The sequence below is a fragment of the Neurospora hispaniola genome (assembly GCF_033458365.1).
Source record: "Neurospora hispaniola strain FGSC 10403 chromosome Unknown B0T23scaffold_1, whole genome shotgun sequence".
Classification (NCBI taxonomy): domain Eukaryota; kingdom Fungi; phylum Ascomycota; class Sordariomycetes; order Sordariales; family Sordariaceae; genus Neurospora; species Neurospora hispaniola.
The window spans coordinates 2,211,579-2,226,778 of record NW_026944406.1 but is presented as its reverse complement, the minus strand read 5'-3'; the positions used below and the strand labels follow the sequence as shown (position 1 = coordinate 2,226,778).

General features: G+C 50.5%; 4 protein-coding genes across 4 annotated transcripts; 3 read left to right on the top strand and 1 right to left on the bottom strand.

The window, feature by feature from the left end:
• Nucleotides 1–68: 68 nt before the first annotated feature.
• Nucleotides 69–1,518, top strand: B0T23DRAFT_307161 (rRNA 2'-O-methyltransferase fibrillarin; the record flags this gene model as incomplete). The annotated part of the gene is made up of 6 exons (XM_062834412.1): nucleotides 69–183; nucleotides 420–480; nucleotides 543–777; nucleotides 839–1,164; nucleotides 1,223–1,389; nucleotides 1,451–1,518. 6 exons carry the CDS (start codon nucleotides 69–71, stop codon nucleotides 1,516–1,518), a joined length of 972 nt encoding a protein of 323 aa, XP_062696856.1.
• Nucleotides 1,519–1,836: 318 nt separating this feature from the next.
• On the top strand, nucleotides 1,837–2,105 carry B0T23DRAFT_400864 (uncharacterized protein; the record flags this gene model as incomplete). The annotated part of the gene is made up of 2 exons (XM_062838531.1): nucleotides 1,837–1,963; nucleotides 2,002–2,105. The coding sequence occupies 2 exons, from the start codon at nucleotides 1,837–1,839 to the stop codon at nucleotides 2,103–2,105; spliced, it is 231 nt and encodes a 76-aa protein (XP_062696855.1).
• Nucleotides 2,106–5,960: 3,855 nt separating this feature from the next.
• B0T23DRAFT_11780 (uncharacterized protein) lies at nucleotides 5,961–6,703 on the bottom strand. Its single transcript, XM_062831983.1, has one exon. It carries the CDS (start codon nucleotides 6,543–6,545, stop codon nucleotides 6,075–6,077), a length of 471 nt encoding a protein of 156 aa, XP_062696854.1. The 5' UTR covers nucleotides 6,546–6,703; the 3' UTR covers nucleotides 5,961–6,074.
• Nucleotides 6,704–11,359: 4,656 nt separating this feature from the next.
• Nucleotides 11,360–12,368, top strand: B0T23DRAFT_409300 (uncharacterized protein; the record flags this gene model as incomplete). The annotated part of the gene is made up of 3 exons (XM_062839365.1): nucleotides 11,360–11,550; nucleotides 11,647–11,686; nucleotides 11,913–12,368. 3 exons carry the CDS (start codon nucleotides 11,360–11,362, stop codon nucleotides 12,123–12,125), a joined length of 444 nt encoding a protein of 147 aa, XP_062696853.1. The 3' UTR covers nucleotides 12,126–12,368.
• Nucleotides 12,369–15,200: the final 2,832 nt, after the last annotated feature.

The following is a 15,200-nucleotide window of genomic DNA, read 5'->3' as shown; positions in this document are numbered from 1 at the left end:
ACGCGTTTCGGCCCAGAATCGCAACTCATACCGACTCCGACTTATCAATACCGACACATTCTATAACAATGGGCTTCGAGCGTGGTGGCAGAGGCGGCGCCCGTGGCGGTGGTCGTGGTGGATTCGGTGGTGATCGTGGTGGCAGAGGCGGCGCCCGTGGCGGTAGCCGTGGTGGCTTCGGTGGTGAGTTTGGCCTCAATGCCATCGCCTGAACCGTATTTGCGGTTATGTCGTTGCTTCTGTTCGTCATCTTGCGAGGTGTCTCAATGTCTGCTGCGGCTCGTGGTCGCCATGCATGCCTCTTGACTCCTCGTAGTAGGATGACGATTTCAGTCGAACTTCATATCGCATTCGACTCTACATGCGATGGCAACAGCAACCACATCAACGCCAACACTTTACTGACAATGATTTGATAGGTGGCCGTGGTGGTGGTGCTCCCCGTGGTCGTGGCGGTCCTCGCGGTGGTGGCCGTGGCGGGTATGTCTTATTAGCAAATCCGCTGATTACTTCAAAGACATTGACTGACATTATGAGTATAGTGCTGCCCGTGGTCGTGGTGGTGCCCGCGGTGGCGCCAAGGGTGGTGCCGCTGGCAAGAAGGTCATCGTCGAGCCTCACCGTCACAAGGGCGTCTTCGTCGCTCGTGGTGGTAAGGAGGATCTCCTCGCTACTGTCAACCTTGTCCCTGGCGAATCCGTCTATGGCGAGAAGAGAATCTCTGTCGAGAACGCCTCTAAGGAGGAGGGTGGTGCTTCCACCAAGACTGAGTACCGCGTACGTTTTCCAGGGTTTCCAGCTTGTGGCCTCCGACAAAAACTAACATTGGACTTTGCAGATTTGGAACCCTTTCCGTTCGAAGCTTGCTGCCGGTATCCTCGGTGGTCTTGAAACCATCTATATGAAGCCTGGTTCCAAGGTCCTCTACCTCGGTGCCGCCTCCGGTACCTCGGTCTCTCACGTTGCCGATATTGTCGGTCCTACTGGTTCCGTCTACGCCGTCGAGTTCTCCCACCGTTCCGGCCGTGATCTCATCAACATGGCTACTCGCCGCACCAACGTCATCCCCATCGTTGAGGATGCCCGTAAGCCCATGGCCTACCGCATGCTGCTCCCCATGGTCGATGTCATCTTCGCCGATGTTGCCCAGCCCGATCAGGCCAGGTAAGCCGACTTATACAGATCCTTGACACTGTACGTGCCTGACACTAACAAATTTCAGAATTGTCGGTATCAACGCCAAGCTCTTCTTGAAGCAGGGTGGTGGTCTTCTCATCTCTATCAAGGCTTCTTGCATTGACTCCACTGCTCCTCCCGAGCAGGTCTTCGCTTCTGAGGTCCAGAAGCTCCGTGAGGACAAGTTCTTCCCCAAGGAGCAGTTGACTCTTGGTACGTTCATTTGCATCCCTTTTGGTTGATAGAGCCAACACTTACTAACAATCACCTACAGAGCCTTACGAGCGTGACCACGCCATGGTTTCTTGCGTCTACCAGCAGAAGGAGTTCGTCGATAACTGAGTTTCGAATTAGTACTGTTCTATCTTCGTTGCTCTGTTCTGGAACCTTCACATAATTCGGTGTTCTACTGGCAGGATGGTTTTGTAAATCTGGAACGGCGAATGGCGTTTGGGTATCTGCCTTGTATTAGCATTGTGGGAATAAAGCACCAGGGTTCTTAGACTGATATCCGGAGTGACCCCGGTTGCTTTCAACTTACGTCGCCTTTCACGATCTCGTCACGACTCTTAAGTCACCGCGCAACGAATCTCCCGCTCACCAGCGAAAATGGCCAGTCTACCACACTCCGAGCACGATCACCAGTCAATCACCCCAAGAATGAGAAGGGCGCTGGATAGTCAAGCAGAGGTTGCTTTTATCGGCGCTGAAAACGGTCGACGGCTTGGTTCGTCTTCATGGCGCTTAGAACGATTTGCGAACAGAGAGTCCCTCCCCTGTCATCAGGGTATCACGTCGAAAACCGAGACCGTTCTGGCCATCGAGTTCCAGAGGAGACTATTTGGGCCTGGGGACGCAAGGATACTGCAAGCCAGTCATTACATGGCTTTGGGGATTGTTTAAACATGCCTAGAGTCGATCGAGGATGAAGAGGATGCTCGGCCGTTGGTTTCGCTGGTTGATGAGCACAGTTGAGCTTGCTTAGTCCTATAGATTTACATATCAGAGTTTTGGGTCATCCTTACTCCATTTCATCGGCCTTGTTACCTCTTGAGCTAACCGTTTGCTCTGATCTATGAGTTGCATGCTATCTAGCTCCTCGATATCTCACCCCATTGCCTGTACACCTTCCCTGTGCTCAGCGCTCTTGCACCGCTTGAAGTCTAATTTCCTTGGTTCGTTTGCTTGCGGCGTTGATCAGAGCTGACAAGATAACCCAGGCGACAACATATCCCGGGACGAGACGCGCGGCGTTCATGGAGAGTACGGACAGTGTAAGTGTGATCCGTTACCAGGTACTAAGTCAAGTACCTCTACAACTTATGTCCCAAGCCAGGTTAGAGGATAATATAATTGCTATGGTCCTGGGGATATCTTGGTCGACTAGTATCGAAGCTAAGGCTGGCCGGGAGCAGCAAGGAGTCTACGGGGGTGAGGGCTGAATCAATTACGTGAAGTTATCCCCCCCCTTGTCTGGTAGGTACCTATGTTCTTTGTCGTGATGGGGTCACGAGGAACTCTAGCACACCCAGAGTGATGCAGATCAGCTTACTCTCATGAACAGTTTATGTTGTTCTTGTTACATTTCCCAATGGTATTTCTTTGCAAAATTCGGACTCTCATGAAAAACGATTGAGAGTCTACCTGTGAAATTCTTACTGGAGCCTTCTTTCACCTGTCGACACGAGCAGTGGCACTTCATTGAATGGGTTTCCCACTCATTGTCTCCAAGTTGTTCGAAGACGACCCAATCCTCGAATCCGTCTGTCCGCGATTTAGTTCGCGCAACAACACTCACGGCTTAACCAACGACAATAACTACATGAGGCGCGCGCCTGATAGGCGACCACCTTTTCTTGGATCTCTTAGCTGCACCTAAAAGGGGTAAATTCCCAAGGAGAAATCGACTGTCAGGATTGGCGCCTTTCGAAGCGGTTAAGCAGGAGGAGGCTTTTTCGTCGGCGACAAACCAAACACGGCTTACTCTTGGCACATATCTCGTCAGTGGCTTTTGCTTCTCTCACACTCCCGTTGGTGATCATGACGATGATTGGCGTTATACGGTCGACCACCTTAGTCAGGTGTCAATCCTTTGATTCTTTCTGTTGTCGTCGATCCAGACACGAAGAACGACTTGCATCGTGAGTGGTGAACGAGGTCTTCATATGGACGAATATCAGACCGATGTACGCTTTTCTTTCCGTGCGTACCTTCCTCGCTTTTAGCCAAGTGGGATAAATGGATGGATGGCCACTTGCCAGCTACGTATTGTCAAGACAGTCCCTTGCGTCCCGTCGAACGGGAGATGGACATAGCCTTGGCCAGCCCGAAGTCTTCCCATCTCAGACGTAGTCCGCCGGAAGCAATGAGGTGAATCATTGAATGGCGGCAAAGACGGGTTGGACGAATCATAGCATTTACAGTACGCATTACTTGGAACTCGAGCAAATATCGGAATAGTAAGACCATATGGATATCTCATACAGGGAAGTGACCAAACCTGGTGATGTACATGTCCCCTATTGGCGCCCTTGACTCCGTCGTTTTATATACTTGGCGTAAAGCATTGCTTATACGAGAAAGATCTTAAACACCATATGACGGAGTTTACTCTTGCTCGTTGTCGGATGATGGCCATTTCATCCTCTTTTGCAGATCATTCGCAAATGGCGTTCGTAAAAGTTGAGCTCTTCACTTTTCATTACTACACTTTTTACGTCTTGCTCAACCTTTCCCACCTGATTTCTAGTGGAAGGTGGTAAATATGCTCCATGAATGTCAATGATTGACCGTTCCTTCTTCATCAGTCATCATCTGTTCGGAAGTCGCAGGTCGTTGTTCTTCCCATGAAGCAAAAGGATGAAGTTCAGTTTACACGGGAGGAAGAAACATCGCCACTATGCATGAGAGACGCGCAACTCCACCTCACGATAATAGCTGATTAGGTTCTGCCCTCACAAGGCCAGGATGGCTGGTGTCGGTCGGTCTTGGTTAGGAATGAATTATACAAATCGCACACATTTTGTTCACCGCGGCACGGCAGCTGCAAGGCAAACGAATGCGGCAAAAATAAGCGGAAAGAGCGTGCTGATTTGGGATCCAAAGGTATGATCTGATCGAGTGGTGTGCAAGAAGTACCCAAGACTTTGGTGATCCGGCAAAGGAGCCAGATGATACTACATACCTAACCGATACGAATCTTACCTGCTTACCTATCCGGTTCCCTGGGTTTAGACTCGAGGATGCGGGGTGGCAAGGGTCCAAAGCGGTCCAGATCTTTGACACTATTCTCAATTTTGCGTGGCTTTGACTTGTACATACCTTTGGAGATTGGTATGATTGCCTGCGGGATAGGCTTATCGGACCAACACATATACACCTCAAGCCCTGGTCATAGTCAAAATCCTCGTTCGGCAGGGGCATGGTCTTGTTCCAAACTGAACTATAGATGACTAACACCACTAGGATCTTCAGCTAGGACTCGGAAATCCGCACCTCGTGGACATTCTGACCGACCGAACTAATCAAGGGCCGCCTCCGAAAGATATTCCTTTACCATGCTCCCCCTCGAAATTGCTCCGAGCCTATTACAATCAGACCAGTTCAAGTGCAGGTTTTTTTTTTTTTTTTTTTTTTTTTTTTTTTTTTTTTTTTTTTTTTTTATACCGCTCGGAACGTAAAAAAAACCCTCTGTTAGGTGTTGTGGTGACATGTATTGGATCAGTTGGACCCTTCAACCTTGGAACTGGCCGCCCAATCTCATTCCTCCAAAGTACTTGACTGAACCGAAGCGGTCTCAACTCCGCAATTGTGGCTTGCGCATAGTAGGCACGACACTAGTAGCTTCGAAACCTCGTTAAGGAACCATTCGGGAATGAGCCCGAACAAGACAAAGACGTTGAGACTATACACTGCACTAGTGTAGAATGGCAGAGTGGACGACGGCCGGCAAAAGAAAAGAAGCCATCTGCTGTTAATGGTCTGGCCCGGGCCAAAGTACACCCATACATGCCATGAGCATCTGGCCAGACTCAACTGGAGTGTCCCAACTGCCTCCCCTTTCCAGGAATGGTGGTGGCGCGGGGGGAGGGGAATGCCGAACCATCCAGCTGGGAACCGAAAACTCGTGTGAATGCGAGCGCCCAGACTGCGCTCAGGATTTAGCATCGATACTGCAAGGTCGGACGGCCTACGTGGGCTTCGGCTCATCTGTCCTTGTCCTTGTCCCTGTCTTTAGTTCCTGGGACCCCTATCAATCTAGATATCTGGATGGGACCCTGAATAGTGGCGCATAGATCGATTGAGGAAGAAGGTACATCTCTGGGATCATCAGAGTTGTGATGGCCTGATGGAGATTCCTTGTCCCTCGTTTAGGTTTACAAGCGTACAACAAGATATCGTGATACGAACGAGGGCAAGATGAAGACGTCACTCGTTGAAAACAGTTGTTCAGATCGAACCGATGTGTATAGAGTCATGTATCTCGTCCCGGGAAATTGGGTCCCATCGTTTGTACGACCGGGATGCTCAGCATCCGGTATGTCAGTGAAAGGAGTGCTGCAAGAAATATCATTTTGTGCTCAGGTGTTGCTTGCTAAGCCGTTTAGAAGGGGGCCTATGGTATGTCGAAGAAGAAAGTTTGATCGGTGGCCCCCTGGTGTGACTATGTAATGAGGCCTCATTCTGTGGCTCGATCGAGGGCGTACAAAGTCGGGACGTCATGCTGACATTCCGGATATCTTGTGTTGAAGAGTACAGTAAGCATCACGGGTGCTTGCCGAAAAGTATTGCTACCTATTCCGCTATGTACGAGTGTCTTCGGTGCGTCCCTGGCTTGTGTAATGTACCTAGCTACCTCTATTTCTGTCCATTCATTGGTGCTCTGCTGGAAACCTCAACTATTTGGGGAAGGGTGACACAAAAGCCAGACAAGTGTCTGACAAAGAGTATCCGAGCCTCTCGATGGTGCATGGGATTTTCTGATGTCGAGCGCTTTTGGGGGGAAAAAAAAGAAGAAAAAAAAGGAAAAGGCAAAAAGAAGAAGGAAAGGGGTGAGCGTCAGTTAAGGAAGCAATACGGAATTTAAAATGGGTCATTTTTGCGAGGCATCCCGACTGGTCTGGGAGACCGATTTCTTGGTGCATCCGGAGACGGCAGACATCCTTTTGCCTTGATTCTATACCGAAGAGTGGCACGTTTCTCGATTTCGAGTATCCAGAGTGGTCTGAACGTTGAACACAGTGACCTTCATCCAGAGTGGGGAGGAAGTATTGACTTATGTGATGGAGGGGCGCCATCGGTTCACCGTGAACGGTAGCCGACAGCATGATGGATAGTCCCGTCTTGATAGTGATGAAAAGACCGGGCATGGCGGCGCCGTCCAGTAGTCTAAGCACTCACGGCAACATGGAAGCCAACAAGCTTTTCCATGTCTTCTTTGCTGCGACCTTCTGTTACCCTTTCTAAGGCCGGCCTTCCACAAACGGGTAGAACACCGAAAGGTTAAAGCTCAAATCAGTTATGTCTCCGGGAGTGGCCCGTGGTTGGGACGGGCGGCGCCGGGGGCGGAGGCGTGGAGGGACGGGACGATGGTACCCAACAGTCAACGTCGCAACCGGCGAGGCCGAGTAGAGTGACGAGAGAAGCGCACCAGAAGTAACGACCGAAAGTGACACCTAAAGTGTAATGTCTTCTAACATTCTTCCACCCACTTTGGCCCAATGGAGTACGCTCACCGTGGATGGTGAGGAAAATTCCCACGGTCATATCTGTTGCACAAAGCACTTGAAATTGAGAGCCAGTGTCGGTATCGTTTGGCGCGCAAGATATCACTTGTCCTCTTGTGTTGCTGAGTTCCCCGAGGGAGAGTTTGACGGGTCGGAGCACACTTCCACTTCCGCATAACATGCCATCCCGTCGGTGTTGACGAGTGTCTCCAGAATGATCACCGTACATCCCGTCCATCCTGCACCAGACTTTTGTTGAAATAGATTAATTGATTCGGGGGTCTGAGCACCAGGAACCGTGGTATTGGTTACGGAACGCTTGCAGCGATCTGATCGTCCAAATATAGGAACCGATGCACACAATGTAAGGTACGTATGAAGACTTCCAATTCTTTTGTGGTAGACTTGGTGGTAGGCTTTGGAAATCAAGGCAATACCTAGGGTTGGGAAGTCTCTGGTTACCTTCCGACCCCCTTACTGCTCATGGTGGTGTACTGGGTTACTACTGTCAAGTTTGAAAAAGGTCGCTTGCAGTTTGTGCGACATGGACTTGCAACAAATAGAACTTGTCCGATGTCGACTTCAAGAGATCCAAGGTTGTATATTGTCACAGGGAGGGTACACTTGCACACGTGACTGGTATGCCGCCTTTGCAGCCAGCAATTTTCTTTGCTTCACGCTGAACGAGACTGGACTCTTTGATGGCAATTATGCGATGAATCGAGGATATCTGGCGACTTTCACAAAGGCGTTGGACGGCGGGATGGTACTTATTATTTGCATGTCAAATTCGAAATGGAAGTCGTTACTGCAATGCTGCGATTGTGGCTGGTGCCGGCGCTATGTACACTAACACAAATAGACTCCACTCAAAGCACCAACAAAGGGGCCACAGCGCTACAGGTCTTATCGCGATGAGCTTCAGGCTAGGCAGCAAAGGTACCTACATACCTCTACATACTGCGTACGTACAGTACGTACCTCTAGGTTACCCACCCCCCTTCCCCTCCCCGGAGCGTCACATTGCTTCAGATTTTCCACTTTCTCATTCCGCACTTGTTCGTCACAGCCTTGCAACCCAGAAGACCCCACCTGCCATTGCATCAAGTGGAATGCAAGCAAGCCTAGTCTGCGCCCTGATAAGCACCAATCTTGTCTGGTTTTCACGGTCGGCGAGAGCCCCGGATCGTCATTCGGAAACTTTCGAACCTCACCGACACAGCATGGGCCCCGGGAGAGTGGGGGTCCGGCAGCCGGGGGAAAGTGGAATCGCGCCAAGTGTTGTGCCGGTGCCGTTGCCGGGGGAAGAGAGACCCGCCCACGGACATGGCCAACTCGCGGACAACTCGCCCTTTCTCCTCCGGCGATGACACTTGCGAATGCACAATGGGGTAATCAAGAATTGACTGGCCGTCGTTGACAGAAGAAAATATCACACATCGACCAGCGTCTAGAGGTGTCAGAAAGGGGGGGGAGGGGATCTGCGTTGTTAAGGTTTGCTGTCCATCCCTTCTCATCTCCCATCACCCCTCTTGGGTGCTTTTGCATCAAGATCCCTTCTTGACAGGCCACTCGCCCACTCCTCGACATGGCACGGTATGTACCTACAATTCCGCGGGTCCTCTAGCCCTTTCCCGTGCCGCTGATGGCTGCCTACCCCGCGATAGGCAAATGCTTGATGGTTTGCTCACGGGACCAAGGTCAGGATGGGCAGCCACCGCTCCCATCTCACTCTTCTCTTCCAAGCGAGCTCATGAAACGAGATGCTACTCGTTGAGAGGTCCTCGGCGGGTTCCAAACAAGGGAGATAACCTTTTGCGGACGTGATCGAATGGCTCTGCTTGTTATGGTATTTTGGTTTCCTGGTGCGATACGCAGCCTCCCGTTAGTCTGTAGTTGGGAATATCTCCAATGCGACGGGCTTCTAGTATCCCTTTAACGGTGAAAATGGTCCATTTTGTGCCAAGACCAAATTTGGCTAATCGGCTGGTCTTATTTTATCCACCTTTACATCTGTGCCCATGCAGCTACCTCGCTTTCACCAGCTTTTGCAGCACTTTTGTCACTGCAGAAAATGTGAGGGCAGGTGTGGAGTGGTCAGGGGTATACTCGACCAATGCACTCTCAGGATTTGCCGGCTAGCGCTGCTTGGCTGCATCAACAAAGTCGCTAAGTACAGCAAGTCTCCAAAGTCTTGGCACAAAATGGACCATTTTCACCGTTAAAGGGATGACGACCCCGTGTCCTGTTGGGGTTAATGCTGTGTTCCCTCTTACACCTCCGCAGGGGGAAAAGTTGTTAGCTCGGTACAGCCAAGCCGCCAGCCAAGCCACTAAAGCACTACAATAAACCAGGGTATTAATACTGGGAAAAGTGGCATTTATTGTTTACCATCTTATCTATCATTTTATCTAATAATCAATGGAGTCTTCATTTGCCTTAAATGGCGATGCCTCGAGGAATGGTAGTGACCGTTGCCATGGTGAAAAAAAGGGTGATGAGATGAAATGCTTCCTTTGGCTTCCAAAGTCCTTTTTAGGTACTTTTCTATAGAAACTACCAGAAAGGTTACATCGGGATACTCCGACCACCAAGTCTGCCACCCCCCCGCTGATCTGCAAATTCACTAAGCTAACAACTTTTCCCCCTGCGGAGGTGTAGTTGGAGATTGGGGTTGCTCTGGCCCCCAGGACTGCACTCTGCTGTGGCCGAGATTAAACCTAGTAACCACCACTTACGCTACGAACAGGACTTGAGGTTCCCCATGCTGATGACGGTACACCAGTCTTGGCTCCATTTCAAGGTCGATACCCAACTTGTGGGTGGCTTGTTCACTACATACACGCAGCCTGCATCACAGATAACATAACCTTGGTGCCCTCTTTCTGTCCTTGAACAATGGCATATCGCCAACATGGCATCGAGGCAGGGAAAGAGACCACCATGGTCCTGGGTACCTATTCTATCCAACCTCCTTTTGAACGCTTCCACGGTCACCGACCATAGAAATCCTTGGTTCTAGATTCCTCGCTCACTCGACTACCACTGCGACTCTGTCTCGTCAAGTTACCAATTCCAAGCCAAGCCGCCAAAGCCTCCATGCTACCATGCGTACCAAGGCCCGCGGCTTGGGGTCCGTCTTGGCAATTGACGAATCGCGGGAAGATCATCTTCCCCCTCGCCCTTGTCTGGAAAAGAATGGTGCCCTGGTGCCTTGGCTTCTGCTTGGCAGCTTTCCGTATTGTCGGGCCCGAGAAGCGTCACGGTGCAACTTTCGAAGCACACCATTGGCTTGTGAAGCGTCCAGGGCACAAGTGGGGGTGAGGACTAGGGGCCTGGGTCGTTCTCTCGTTTATGTTTTCCCCTTTGGGATGATATCCCTGGGTTTGGGCATTTCGTGGACCCTGGAGCTTGTGCAGAGTGGGAGCCATACACGATGTTTGTAAGAAGTATCTTCCCAAGCTCGTACGTCGCCCTTGCAAGTTATGTTAGACTTTCCGTTTGGTAAAAAGGAGAAGTTCAGATCCTGGGCATTGTTGTTGCGATACCACCTCCTGGAAGGTCGAGCCACGGAGCCAACGGACCATGGCAGCGGCCGCAGCGGCACAGGACAAGGCGAGAGGCGTGAGGCGTCGAGAAGGCGTCAAAACAAGGTTGGCGTCCTTGCAGTTGCACATCGAGCTCACAGGACGAACTGACTGCTTGAAGTTCATCGTTGATGGCCGGGCGGGAAGATAGGTAGACACTAGCAAGGAGGCAATATCTCGCCCAGTGTGCTCTTAACAAAACCGGGGGATTATTGGTTATTACATTTCCACGTCAACAACCATCTCATTTCCTCTGATACCACCTTGATGATGTGATGCGAATGGCCCTACAACAGTCGTTCAAATCGCTCCAGAGCCTTTCGCGGTTCCCTTTCCCTGAGATCAATCAGGCGGCCCCTTGCTATGATCCATTGTATGCAATAACTCCTGTCGCTCATCCAAGCAAATAATCTTCGCAGCGTAACGCCTTTGATGCTCACTGTCGTCAGAGTGCATGTTTTGGGCCAGTTACTTGTCTCTGGCACGCCAATCCGATGATGATTTTCATAACCTTGATGGCCAGGTCTTCGTGCCTTGACCCTTGGGTGAACCAGGTACGGCGTTGTGTGCCGTCGATCCTCAAGGCGGGTTTTCTGGTGATGTAATTTTCATCACAAAAGTAGTGCACATGGTTAGTAGTTGTAGTGACTTTTCACAGGGGTGTAAAATACACGTCTGTTATCGCTGCACTGTAGCATGGTGCCGGGGAGGATTGACCGATTGAGAGCCTGCTCTCACATTTGAGTGTGCGAAGCGGCACCGAAAATCTCCATGCCTCGACCCGACTCAACCAACTGAACATCCATCGAGCCTGCTCGGGTGGGTTTCTGACCGAGGTATCAAGAATATGAAAAGGACTGTTTGTGGATGATGGCGAACTGTAATTGGACAAGAAAACTCGAAGCACAAAACAGTAGCACAAGGGTTCAGCGACCCCAGAGCACCGCAATCGTTACCCGAATCGGATTTGGAGTCGCATCGCAACAAAACACTTCCACTTCTTCAAAGTTACCCATCCAAAAGATTGTCCGTGTGCCCACTGCGTCGTGGGTTTTTGGACTGTGAGGCGAGCGATGTTACACTTGCACTGAGGGAGGAACCGGGGAATGGTAAGGTGATTTATCCAAATTTTCCACGAATTTGAATCTCACTTGCAGCATCTCACGTGGAGCCGGCTCCAGCTTGCCCGGCCTGATGGTGAGTGGTTCAAATGCGGCGACGGAAAGGGAAATTGCGACTTCCCTTCTCTCCCGTCCCGTCTCGCTGCTCAAAGCAGTCGCGACATCTACTCGGAGAGACATCGGGGAGTGGTTTCTGATATCCGGCGTGCCGCGGCGGACTAAACCCGAGATCAGACCAGCTTACCAACATGCGACCAGCTGGTGAGGATGAGGATGCAATGCAAGCGAGAGACACTGACTAGCTGAATTGCGCACCTCATCTTTTCCTATTCCAAGGTACCGTCACAACTCGCTTCATCATAATCCTCGCCAAACTCCCTAGCTCCGGCGACGACAACTATCTGCCCGTTCCCCGCATCCCCTCATCCTTTTCCTCTCTCGCGCGCTTCTCACGTGTCCTATCCAAAACTGTGAAGCGCCCCAACCGGCATTGCAAACCAACCACAAAGAGATAGCTTTTGGCCAAAGCCAGGCAACAACAACAAGCATGATCACTGCCCGGACCGGCAGATGAGAGAAAGCCGCCACTGGAGCCGGGTGCTGGAGTTTAAGCGCAGGTACACGGCCAATACTTACAGGGTTTCCAATCCCACATGCTTTAACCCGTATTCGTGTCTTCTTGTGTGCATGCTTACGGCGTACGGCGTAAAACCTTGGAAGGACCGCCGCAAGCATAGAAGGAGGCACTGGATGGAATGAAAAAAAAAAAAAAAAAAAAAAAAAAAAAAAAAGGTTCATTCCTACGCCGCAGGATTGGGAAATGACCCTTGGCCCCTTGCTCACTTCCGTCAATCTGGACGAGCCGAGTTCGGATCTTCGAAGGGAGGAAGAAGAAAGTGTGGACTTGACACAATTCTCGTTGACCCCCTTATCTTCCACGATAAAACATAGCCCACCAATCATGATGGGTTTTTGACAGCAGGTCAGGTTTAATTGAGGTCAGCAAAAGGTTAAAAGGATATGTACTAGACATATCAAGTAAGGAAAAATTGAACCCAAGAAACTCCCGTCCGCATCCGCACAAACCGAACAGACCCCGAAAACTAACGGCCCGCGAACGTACCTACTGTTGGGACACACTGGGCTCAAGCTCAAAGCGCTTGTCCCGACCGTTTGGCCCGACCGTATGGGGCGGCGCGCGGAGGGGCTCGCGGGGAAGAGCTGCTCACCTTTCCATCGCATCACCTGGCTGGGCGGCGTGGGCGGGCCTGGCGGGTAAGACGGGTCGGAGCCGCGGTCTCAGGCACGCGGGAGGGGCGAGGGAGGGAGGACCACTTTATTCGTCGCAACGAAAGCAAAGGGACTGCCAACCCCCTTTTGCAAACGTGAACCCGACTTCGGAATAGCAGTTTCGTCCGTTTGTTGTATGTCTTGGTTAGGAGTTTCTCTGGTTTATGTTGGAAGTGATCTCAACTTCGGGAAAAACGAAGGCGGTGAGTAGGTAACTTTAAAAATTCAAAGAAATGCCACTGTAGTGAATGAAAAGGGGCCCCCCCTTTTTTTTTTCGTGTCGTCACCAACTTTCCTACGGTACGTACTGTGCACTAGACTGAGGTTGGGGCTGGACTGCCCGTGGTACCTTATAGGGCTGAGCACTGCCTCAATTCACGACATCCAATTGCCACCAACGACATGAACCTAAAAAATAAAGCTTGATTTGACATCTTGCGGTAGGTAGCCATCTGATTTAATTCAACCTTGAGTTGATCTGATTCAAGTTATGCTCGCGTTGGACAATAATCCTGAGGCTTCCGAATTCGCATCAAAAAGTGCTGCGATACTCTTCATTGTGTTGGTTGAAATGTTGTAAATAACTATGTGACATAAAGATACGCCAAGACCCCTGAGGTGAAATCTCGATTGCTTCTTTTGGTCTCGATCATGCTTCATGGGGAAGGAAATTTGCCAAGAAAATTATTTCAGACATTGTGAATATGAGATTGTCGTCGTCGTCATCATGATATCGGAGAAACTCTTGGCCGTGAGAGGATCGTATATATAGTAGGTAGTTTAGTTGCCTTTGGAGAGACTCCGGTCCGGCTGACTCGTGTGAACCAGATACGAGAGTCAGAAAAGAAACCGAAGTGAAAGTCCCACGATAGGAGAGACACAGAGTTCTTGGCCTTTTCAGTTTCTGAGTCTGTACGACATGTCGAACTTGCCTCTAAACAAGCCAAGACCGCTGGATGACTGGGTACCTGCGCCGGATAGGGGGGAGGAATGCATGAACTGAGATTGGCTAGACAAGCTATCCATGACCAAGGAACAGGAACTTAATATCGGGACTTTAATGACCCCCCTTTTTCCTCTCTGTTTTTCTGTATTGAGTTCGCGAGGCTCCGCAGCAATATCCCAGTGGTGTGGATGGATGGATGGATGTACCTTCCAGTGATCCCGGCTGCTTGCATCGCGATCCGGTCATCGGAATGAAGATGATGTTGCAAATGAGGTTTGAGTGGAACTGCATCTCCTATTATAGGATACCCCTGAAGTTGAGAGACCCGGTATAAGTGTATGTGAGACTGATCGTGGAAGGGACATGATATAGGTCTAGGGGTTAGTTAGGCAGCCAGATGACCTTTCCAACCTCAACAACAACAACGAGTGGGAGCGAAGCCGGGGATTGGTAAAACGAGGATGATGTCTGTTGAATTTCATCCTGGGTTAGGAGAGCTATATCAGCCTTGTTTCCTGTGTGTGTGAGGGGCACACATACGGTGTAAGGTTGCCGACTTCTCCCCCCTGGTATTATGATACCTATAATCCTTTTCCTTGAAACCGCGTGGAAGGCCCGTAAACATCCGGTGACATGAAGTGCGGTGTCGACAACATGGAACTGAACAGGGCCTCCATGGCTATACAAGAGAGATCCCTTTGCTATAATCGCGTAATACTGCTGATCCAGGCCATTTCGACCATCCCCATAGGCCACGGGATGTGCTATAATACCGACAGCCCTTCTATAATATAGGTGTGATTGCGGGTGTGGTCCCGGTGCGGGAGCAGCGTAGGGATTGTTGTCTGACAGACCCAAGACCAAGGGAGGTTGCAGCGCCTGGGCGAATCGTTGCTTTTTTTGGATTTTACCTTTTTGGCTTCCCCACACAGAGTGACATTTTGCATCATCTTGGGCCCCTTGGATCACAACGTAAAAGAGCCAATGACAGCTTACGATTTGGCGTCATGCAGCCATGAGCCACGACTAGACCTATCTGGGAACGCAGCAATGGGATTGGTCCTGATGTCGGCTGAACGCAACGCAGATCTTGACCCGGTTCCACTGACGTTACACGTTGTGATCTGTACCAAAAAACCCAGGGTTCGTAAGCGTGGTGTTTTTTTCTTCTTTTCTTTACCCACTGCGTGCGTGCCTGTGTCTGCAATGTTTGTCTCGTGAACAGCGAGGGACGGAGCTCGGACACGGGGACCGTGATGGTAAAAGACAGAGCCTGATGACAGCCACCTTGGTTGTCACCTAATGTTATCGGACAAATCGCAGCACGATATGAATGGATGACTGTACATACCGT

Bases quoted from the DNA above. Each gene is read 5' to 3' on its own strand.
- B0T23DRAFT_11780 (XM_062831983.1), bottom strand. From the start codon at position 6,545: ATGCCCGGTCTTTTCATCACTATCAAGACGGGACTATCCATCATGCTG.